Source organism: Priapulus caudatus, unplaced genomic scaffold, assembly GCF_000485595.1.
Source record: "Priapulus caudatus unplaced genomic scaffold, Priapulus_caudatus-5.0.1 Scaffold110, whole genome shotgun sequence".
NCBI lineage: Eukaryota > Metazoa > Priapulida > Priapulimorpha > Priapulimorphida > Priapulidae > Priapulus > Priapulus caudatus.
Window position 1 is genome coordinate 134,926 of NW_014577171.1, and position 10,718 is coordinate 145,643.

Genomic DNA, 10,718 nt, shown 5'->3' on the forward strand with positions numbered 1-10,718 from the left:
ATAATTAAGGGAGAGAGAGAGAGAGAGAGAGAGAGAGAGAGTGAGAGAGAGTGAGAGAGAGTGAGAGAGAGGGAGAGAGGGAGAGAGAGAACGCAGAGGAGAGCAAGTTCAATGAATCGCAATCCGCCAAATGATTTAACGTATATTTTCTTGACATTTTCATCAGGCACGTTTGGATTTCATGCGATTCTTACCGGTGGCACGCCGGCAGGCAGTTCAGTCCTGCCGTGTAACTTGAACATGAAGATTACGTTCACGTGCGACCCGAACGCATCCTGGATGTTGGTGGGAAACTTTAGTGTTGTGCCGAAACCGAGTTTTCTGCACTATACGCCGTCGAATTGTACCGTAGGTATTCACCCAGTGTTTAAATTTTAAAGCACGCCATACATTTAGAATTTACGGGTGATTTAAAATCTTGAGTATTGTTGCTTTGCATCACCATTCATTGAAAACTGATTTCACTGTTTTAGTTCAATGTATAATTCACGGTAAATAAATACCTTTAGAATTGTTTTGGAATACTTGAGATTTGAAGCTAATTTTATAGTAAAATGTACATGCACTGTAAGCCCTTTATCTGTTTTGCAGTACCTCATGCAGCTTCCTTATGATGGAGCTTGCTACAGCATGCCGACTGCAGCCCCCATACCGTCAAGTTCCTCTACAGGCATAAGTGTTGGTTCCATCTTACTCATTGTGTAAGTATACTCTCTGTTATGACTTAAAAAACTATCTGTGAAGGTAAGATGTTATGTATGTAAACCTATTGCAATTAGATTGTGGTGATTGTTTATTGTACACACATTAAGGTATGAAGCTGTCATATGATGTAGTTGCATAATTTCTTGATATTGTCCCAATGCATTATCCAATACTGAACTCCCACGTGAGAGCAATATCAGCAAGTCGTGAGGGAAATGACATGAGTTACGGAAAGATTCATTGCCCCGTTGAGTGAAGAGATTGGGGACCAAGCAGGTTGTAGCTGTATGGGGCTGTAACACATCTGAGTTCCCAAGGGTTCTTACTTTATATACTTACCAAAATAAATATGATATATATACTCACCAAATATATATACTATTTTTATAACCGTATCACACCATAGCATTAACCGCTCACGAGTATCAACCCTGCTTCCTGCAGCTGTATCATCAGGTTTAATTAGAAGCTAGGGAAGCATGAAGCGGTGGTATTTTAAAATTAACTGGCCATGTCAGCCTAGTGTGTCGTCATCTGTCTATTGAATAATTAGATAGCGAAGCAACAAGAAAATAAGCTCTTCCAGAGCTGTGTAAAATGCAAGATTGAAGATAAGCAGGTTGGCTGCACTTATTTGGGGGAGAAATCTCCGGAAAATGTGGTTTAGGGGAAAAAACAGTACGTGTACAATTACCATTTCATCTAACCCATGATTTCGTGAGGATTATTAAAAATATTTTGAGGAAACATCAATGGTTTTCGTGTTGATGTTACGTGAGCCTGCCACTCCACCTACCAACTCACTCTCCCAAATACCTGTCTACTGATCTACTTGTGTAACTAGACAGAGGGCACTCAAAAAAAGTGCATACCTCCGCATTAGTGTAACATGTATACATGTGTATAACAGCTGGCTCGCTGCTGGCTGCTGCTGGCTGGACGCCTTAAGGCGAGCTGCTGCTGACTGGACGGCCTAAGGCGAGCTGGTGCTGAATCGATCGCGCCAACGCGTGTAACATGTATACATGTGTATAACAGCTGGCTCGCTGCTGGCTACACACACACACACGTACACACACACGAACACATACACGGGAGCGATTACATTACCTCCCTGCAACTCTGTTGCGCGGAGGTAATAATCTAATGTAGTATCGTGTGATGCTGATTTCAGGTTCTTCACTGGAAGTATATCCTACCTCATACTCGGCTGTGTTTTTAATTACTCCAATGGCGCTGTTGGCAGAGAACTCTGGCCACACTACGAGTTCTGGGTCGATCTTCCTGAATTAATAAAGGTAGGGCAATGCAAGAGGCCACCTGTCAGTTCACATGCTCCTAATTCTTGCATAGTTGTCTGCATTTAAAAAAAAGATCTGTGTGAAGTTCTATGTTGTTTACGGATACACGTGTGTGTCAGTCCTAATTATTGTTTGCAGTTTCCTGGTGATTGTGGTAGCAGGCATCACTTCCTGTTTTTGTACTCAATTCAGAATGTCTCGTAGTTTCTGTGGGAACATAAGTAGAGAACAACTGATTTTTGTGTGTCCGTCATGCACGTGTAGGTTAAGCAGTATTTAAGGTCGTCATCGAGGCTTGATTTCCTTTGCTTTTTTCTCTCACAAGGATGGTTTCATATTCACATTCAAAGTTCTCACCTGTACGGACGCTCACCTAGGACCACAATACGAGGCCATCTGATGACGGCTCTCACTTCTTCTCGGAGACGAACCAGATCCCTAGCTCAGGTTTTTCATCGTTAAGTCAGTGTTTCTCATTGCTCTAATGCGCATGTTGGGAGATCTCCATCGTGTTAGTTCATAGGTCAGTTTATTGGAGTGTACGTGCGTGTTGGCAGTGAAGTGTGATTACATTCTCTCACCCGCATTCTGTGTACGTGAAAAGCATCAAAGTTCCTGTTGCATTTTTGTGTGTGACAATTATTTTTCTAATGTCTAGGATCTTTGAAAGGTATACAGAATCTGAGGTCCGATGCCAAAAAACACTTGGCAAAGTTACTCTAATGGTAATGGTTTTAATTTAAATTGCTGAATTAATCAGTAAAACTGTTAAGGCTAAGTAATATTAGAACGATGAGCATAGAAACTGTGATTAATATAACGAAGGACACTGTAGCACACGCATAAATGAGATTAGCATGCATTATATTTTCGCACGTTACAGGGAATCCTATGGGTTTTTAAGTGAATATTTTAGTGTGAAATACTTGATGTACCGTAATTAAGCTGACCCCCTTCCTTTAATCACATCAAGAGTATCTTTCAACTGTTAATGTACCAGTACTCACTCATTCAACGCGAAATGAGATTTTTCAGTGCATGCATGCATGCGTGTGTGCACTGTAAGGGATGGTGTAATTTGTCTTAGAACACAGCTCGCTCGTTCTCTAGTTTAATATCAGTGCGCTACTTCAGCAGGCCACTAATATCTGTTAATGTTTGGAATACAGTGAACCTGTGTAAATCGAAGAAGATACATAGGTTCTTCCAGTCTCCATATATATATACATACATATGCATATATACCATATATACATATATATATATGTATACATGTATGAATGTATCTTCCAATTCCAATCTTCGCATCACGTTTCGTGAACAAATGTGATTTTCGGCAAATACTTGCTCGTCTATGTATAAGCCGACATTAGCATTCCGGTGCATAAGTCACCATCATCACCACCTACAACGATGACCCGTAACCCATAACCCTACATATACCTAACCCAACCTATACCTAACCCCAGCCTAGAACTAACCCCAACTAGACATAACCTCAGCCTAGACCAAACCCCAACCTAGTCCTGAACCTAACCTAAACTTTAACCTAACTTAACCTCTTATCCTAAACACTTTATAAAAACCGGGGTGTATTTGAAGTATGAAAATTATAGTAATATATCTTATAATCCTTTATCGCAATTGGGTGTAAAATGTTTGTATTGAAATTATTTTTTTCCAGTCGCATGTACTTAGGAATTGTATACCGTCGGCATATGTAAATAGGTAGTAATAAATTCTTCTGAGGTCACTGCTATATGATGTAAAGTAAACTTTATGTGCGCGAGGCGATTTCAATCCAGTAAAAGGAATCTTAATCGTAATTATATGTATGATGTTATCCACAAATATAAAGAAAAGTCATTTTCCACGACTAAACAGTGTTAAATGATTACACGCAAGCCATTTAAAAAATAATTTCTTTCGTAAATATTGAACCACAAATGTAGTATGATAACTGTAAATGAAAATGTGAATTTAATTCACGACGAAAATTAATCAGATTCTTCTATATATTCACGTTAGTGACGTAAGCAATGTTGAATAATAAGTGGATTGAATGAAATATGAAGACGTCTGTAGTTTAATGAAGCAAACTCACTGGTAATGATATTTATAATTTACGTTCACGAATGAGAAGCAATTTACAAAATATATACATACAGTATAAGTCCAATAAATCAACGCATTAAATACTCTACCGAAGGTCATCGTAAACCGAAAAACATAAAATAAGATCAAACTCACAAAGCGTTACCATTTGGTCCACTGGTGGTGACACGTTTGATTCGCGTTTGACTTTATTTGATGGCTGAAAATACAATAGATGAGGTTCATTAACACAGTTCGCGTTGTTAGTGAAATGAGTGAATTAGCAGTTAGTGATTCTAACAGGATTTACATGATGGTATAGATACCTATATATCTATCTTATGTCACTCGTGTTTATATTAGCGAACGATGCTTTTGCTTACGATGTTTTAACTAAAAACGTCTGCGTGTGTATTGTAGAATCGCGTACAAAGAAATCGAATTTCGTTTGAAGCGAGAATGATTCGACCTTAATCGATTAGGTTTATTGGACTTTCACCGTATGTGAAACAAACAGGAAATATCATGTGACATTTTCATTACAACAGAGAATGTAACGAAAGTAAAGTTAAACAACAAATGAGGTTCGTAACTGAATCAGTTCATATGTGATAATCGATGAATAATATCCTATAATAAACAATGTATCAAATAGTCATCATTTCATATAGCAACAAATTAAATCATTCTGGGCATCATTTAATCCAAAAGATATGGATTATAATATATGACAATAATATGCACGTACTATGAAGCGAACATTTCTCACTACGTACGTTGGGTTCGCTGAACAAATTATTCGTATAAACGCATATCTTCGCCACTTGATGGCGCCACATGAGATGGTTCTTACACACGGAGATTCCTCTGCCCTCTTCTGGCTCCCGCATTATATTGGAATCAGGTCGAGTTCTGTTCAAGACTGTGAAGTGCATTGCACTAGCAATATTTATTCATAATATATACACGAAGTTATTTATGATTAACGACAATACAATCATATATTTTCAAACGCGTGTAATTTGGATGGACGCACATATATACACTCTATACACACTTAACTACTGTCAGTCAATGTCATCTCTCTCGGGGAAGAAAAAAAGACGTTACGAACGGTCGTTATATATACATATACGTAAACTCGTGCGTGCGTGCTTGCGTGCGCGCGTGTCTGTGTATGGGTGTGTGCGTTCGTACGTGTTTGTATGTGTGCGCGCATGTGTGTGCGTCCGTGCGGGCATGTGTGTGTGTGTGTGTGTGCTGTGTGTGTGTGCGTGCGTGCGTGCGTGCGTGCGTGCGTGCGTGCGTGAATGTTCGCAAAGGTCGCGCGCGCGTGAATGTTCGACAATCGACGACAAAACATTGACACAACACTTGTATATGAACACGATGATGATGCGGTGAATGTTCCCGTGTGTCGCACGGACGCACGAGGTGACACGGACGACGCCGTGACGTCACGTGTTACGTCATCGTCACCGCCTCATGGCGGAGTGCTTCGTTAGTTACTGATCTCCATTACTAACCTAGATACCTAACACGCCGTCCGTTATGCTAGTCAGTGGCTATCTGCTTTCACGCGCGATCTCGCCGCCTCGCTCCCACTATCGTTCGTTCTCTCTTTCTCTCTCTCTCTCTCTGTCCTTCTCTTGTGCTCTTCCCGCACTTTCTCGCTCGCGCGTGCGCGCTCTCTCTCCGACTCTTCCTCTAACTCGCGCTCTCTTTATCTCTCTCTCTCTCTCTCTCTTAATCTTTCTCATACCCCCTCCTCTCTCTCTCTTTCTCACACCCTCTCTCTCTCTCTCTCTTTCTTTTTCACACCCCCTCTCTCTCATTCTTTTTTTACGCGCTCTCCCTCTCGCCCACGCATGCTCGCTCTTCTGCAGCAGTCTACACATTTCAATACTTAACCCGACCGCGCGATGTAGAGCAAGCTTGCCACAATGCTCGCGACGTATCCCACATAACACCTTTGCCATTATCGAATCGATATTATCCGTAGAAAAATACTCGAGCTTTCCGCGCGCGCTCGAGAGCAATTGTCGTCTGGCGGCTGGCGGCTGGCGGCTGGCGGCGTCGTCATTGCACTCATTAATGTCCGTAGCAGCGGCAAACACGCGGTGCCGCAGGCTTCACGCACGCGGCGGCCGCTGCGGTGCCGTCACCTTCTCATTACGAGAGATGCATTAACGTTGCCCAGCTCTGCTCAGTTCCTCTCCAGCGATTGTCCTCGGAAATAATATAGTAATGCGTGTGTGTGTGGGGGGGAGGGGTTGTGTGTGTGTGTGTGTGTGTGCGTGCGTGCGCGTGCGTCTGTGTGTGCGCGCCTGTGCTCGCGGATGTGTGTGTGTGTGTGTGTGTGTGTGTGTGTGTGTGTGTGTGTGTGTGTGTCGTGTCGTGTGGTCCACCATGCTTATGTGACATGATGCCACCTATGGCTTTGTGACATGGTCACACATGCTTAGTGAATTGGTCACCATGGCTAGTGGACATGGTCACCATGCATAGCTGACATGGTCACCCATTGCCTAGTGACATGATGCACCTATGCTTGTCGTATGCCAGAGAGAATATTGGCGATTTCTGCTGCCCAGCAGACACCTTCTAATTTAAAAGATATATGGCACACCTGTCCCTTCTATAGGAAGCTTAAATATATAATTTCATGCAGGAGATTTTACGGGGAGTTCTTAGGATATAAACCTTATATACATATTTTGATGCATAATGGCAGCTATGCAGAACATAACGCATGTGGTTGATTTTACACTGTGCCGCAGTTTGCTGTATAGATATGCTAATATATATATATATATATGTATAATGTTAAATGCTCGCCTGGTTCTTCCAGAATGCCGGGCAGCTGTCTCTGCATGGACTCCTCCTGAGACCGGTAATGCTGCCTTCATTCGTGCACACAGGCTCAACGTCACTGCAATAGTGATGATTAAAATAATAACGTGATGAAAAAGATGACAACAAATGTTTACACGGCGCGCTAGTAATCGGTGATGACAGCGTCAGTAAAGCGCATGCACGAAGTGTAGTGAAACGCAAAGTCTGGAAATACATTCTGCAGTAAATTGCATGCGTAGCAATGATGCCACATTGTAGGCAGTATTCTAGTCGTACGCCTCGTCGTTTAGATCGCGTCTCCTCCTCTAAGCCCCATGCAAAGTATTTTAATTACTATAAGGCCACAATTAAAAGAATCTTATGTTTGCCCTCACCCCGACACTAGGCTGAAAGTCTTCGCGGTAGGTAGGGTAGGCTATTTTTTTTTTTTAATCATAAGGTCGTTTCTTCAACGGGCTGTCTTGTACTATACGGGTCGCTTGCCGCCCGCCGCTGCTCTATTTGCTGATATATTGTTAGCGCGCTTCGCTGTTTGTGGCTACTGCTGCTTTTGTTTTTACCGATGGCTGCGCTGTCCATTTTCTGCGTAACACACATCTGTCCTGTGCTGCCTACTTCGCCGCACCCGCTGCTGTTGCTGCTGCTGCTGCGCCGTCACTGCTGCTGCTGTCACTGCTGCTGCTACTCCCGCCGTCGCTGCGTTGCGGCTCTGTGTAGGCTTGCGCCACGTTTCACACGATGATGTCGAGATACTGTGGCGAGCTTGTTTCGGACGGCGGTCAGCTTGCTGCGGACTGTCCTTCATCGCGGTCTCTCGGCCGGATTCTTCAACCAGCAGCTCAGCATGATGTTGTAGACCGCCTTCGGACAGACGGGGGTCGCTCGAGAATGTGTCCGCCTGAATGGGGTGATCACCTACGGAAACAACAATAAACTAGAGCACTCGAAGAGCACAGACCTCTGCCAAGGCAGCTCAATTCCTCTCACTGTAAAAAATTTTTATTAATTAATTAATTAGATCCGGATCACACCAAAATGTAATCATTCCTGAGTTACCCCATTTCTGACCTATCCTGAAAATGTAATTAATTAATTAATTAATTAATTGGATCCGGATCACCAGCAAAATGTAATCAATTCTAAGTTACCCCATTTCTGACCTATCCTGAAAATGTAATTAATTAATTAATTAATTAATTGGATCCGGATCACCACCAAAATCTCATCAATTCTAAGTTAGGCGATTTCTGACCTATCCTGAAAATGTTATAACAATCCGTCCATAACTGTTTCAGTTAGGCTGTACACGCACAAACCAACAAACACACGCCGGTGAAAACATAACCTCCTGCCAACCCCTTGGCGGAGGTAATAACAGCTAATAACAACGGGGCAGCCGACCGTTACGTAAAACGATCGAGAAATAACACTGATGTCAGAAATGCAACGCAGTGCTCACGATGCTATCGATGTACTAGTGGATTCCTCGTGTTTTCTTTTATTCCCGAGTTGACATCGTTTCTCAAGCGTGTTTCTGATTGGTTTCCTATATTATATATCTTAGATTATCTTTCCTATATTAGATTTCCCGTGGGACGAACGCACGCTGAAGGCTTATTCGCTTCGCATCGTATTATTAAAAGTAATTATTAAGTTATTATCAGAGCAATTAATTATCATATTTATTAAATATTGATAATATGCTATTATCATTATTATTATTAGTAGTAGTAGTATTAGGATTATCCGCATTATTATCTTCGTCGTCGTCATCATCACCACCATCATCATCATCATCATCATCATCGTCGTCGTCATCGTCATCACCGTCATCGATATTAATAATAAAGTTAATAACAATAATATTATTATTATTATTAATATTATTATCACCATCATCATTATATATGTACGGCATTCGCACCTCGTGATTGGCCAGCTGGTACCAGGGCTGCTTGCCGAACGTGAAGATCTCCCACAGCACGACGCCGAAGCTCCACGTGTCCGACTCTATCGTGAACTTACGGTAGATGATGCTCTCCGGCGGCATCCACCGCACGGGCAGCATCGTGTGTCCGCCCACCTGCAGACACGCCATCGTAGTCAGTTACATAGCAACCCGTCCCTCTCCCAGCGTGTATAGGTGCAGCTAGATAGATATCTGGTAGGTAGTAAGATTGCGCAGAAATTCTTCCCTGGGATGGATGGATGGATGGGTGTGTGTGTGTGTGTGCGCGCGCATGTGTGTGCGCGCCTGTGTGTGTGTGTGTGTGTGCGTGCGTGCGTGCGCGTGCGTCTGTGTGTGCGCGCCTGTTCTCGCGGATGTGTGTGTATACACGCGTGCGTGCGTCTCCGGTACCTGTCATCACGTGGCACCGTGTTTACGGGGAGCATCGCCGACTATATTCCATTGTCAGCGGTAATCAGCAGCAGCAGCGGCCGCACTCGTACGAGCGGAGTACGCGCAGCATCCTCGGCACGCCTTTAATTAACGCTCCGTTAATTAGGTAGCCGCCGTCGGCACCCCGCCGTGTGACGTCACCGGGACCGCAGCCGACGACGATCGGGGTTCGAGTCTCGGTAGAGTAGCTCACTGCAGACACACCGTGTGTGGCGGACTCGCCCAGGGGAAATGTACGGCTAGCTATAGTGAGCGAGCAGCAGCAGCGGTGATGAAGCAGTGTTTAGGCGTCAGGTGGGACTTTTCATTAGTTAGTCATTCGTCTCTACCGACGTTAATCAACGCTCCGTAGGCGTTGAGGTTTTTTCATCGACAACGCAGCCCGATATTTATTAAAGAAAGGCTTTAATCAAGGCGTTCCTTCAACGGCTGCTGCTACTGCTGCCGGCGCTGCCGCCGCCGCTGCTGCTATTGCTGGTGTTGTTGCCGCCGCTGCTGTTGCTGGCACTGCTGCTGTTACCGATGCTGCTGCTGCCATCGCGCCCACTGTTGCTGCTACTTCCGCCGCCACCGCTGCTGTTGCTGCTGCTGCTGCCGCCGTCACTGCTGCTGCTGTCACTGCTGCTGCTACTCCCGCCGTCGCTGCGTTGCGGCTCTGGTGTAGGCTTGCGCCACGTTTCACACGATGATGTCGAGATACTGTGGCGAGTTGTTTCGGACGGCGGTCAGCTTGCTGCGGATGTCCTTCATCGGCGGTCTCTCGGCCGGATTCTTCAACCAGCAGCTCAGCATGATGTTGTAGACCTCGTTCGGACAGACGGTGGGTCGCTCGAGAATGTGTCCCGCCTGAATGTGGGTGATCACCTACGGAAACAACAATAAACTAGAGCACTCGGAGAGCACAGACCTCTGCCAAGGCAGCTCAATTCTCTCACTGTAAAAAAATTTTATTAATTAATTAATTGGATCCGGATCACCACCAAAATCTCATCAATTCTAAGTTAGGCGATTTCTGACCTATCCTGAAAATGTAATTAATTAATTAATTGGATCCGGATCACCACCAAAATCTCATCAATTCTAAGTTAGGCGATTTCTGACCTATCCTGAAAATGTAATTAATTAATTAATTGGATCCGGATCACCACCAAAATCTCATCAATTCTAAGTTAGGCGATTTCTGACCTATCCTGAAAATGTAATTAATTAATTAATTGGATCCGGATCACCACCAAAATCTCATCAATTCTAAGTTAGGCGATTTCTGACCTATCCTGAAAATGTAATTAATTAATTAATTGGATCCGGATCACCACCAAAATCTCATCAATTCTAAGTTAGGCGATTTCTGACCTATCCTG

At 43.7% G+C, this 10,718-nt stretch overlaps 2 protein-coding genes across 2 annotated transcripts in view; one reads left to right on the forward strand and one right to left on the reverse strand.

Annotated features, from left to right (window-relative positions):
- Positions 1–154: 154 nt before the first annotated feature.
- Positions 155–4,754, forward strand: LOC106805343. The gene is made up of 4 exons (XM_014806896.1): positions 155–348; positions 592–701; positions 1,880–2,003; positions 2,332–4,754. The coding sequence occupies exons 1-4, from the start codon at positions 241–243 to the stop codon at positions 2,404–2,406; spliced, it is 417 nt and encodes a 138-aa protein (XP_014662382.1). The 5' UTR covers positions 155–240; the 3' UTR covers positions 2,407–4,754.
- A 3,003-nt stretch (positions 4,755–7,757) lies between these two features.
- The window catches only part of LOC106805330 (BDNF/NT-3 growth factors receptor-like), an 8,961-nt gene continuing 6,000 nt past the window's right edge, over positions 7,758–10,718 (reverse strand). Inside the window, exons 6-8 of the mRNA XM_014806881.1 lie at positions 10,042–10,221; positions 8,881–9,039; positions 7,758–7,871 (exon numbers count right to left, since the gene is read on the reverse strand). Of these exons, the coding sequence (XP_014662367.1) occupies positions 7,758–7,871; positions 8,881–9,039; positions 10,042–10,221 (453 nt within the window). The remainder of the gene's footprint in view (positions 7,872–8,880; positions 9,040–10,041; positions 10,222–10,718) is intronic.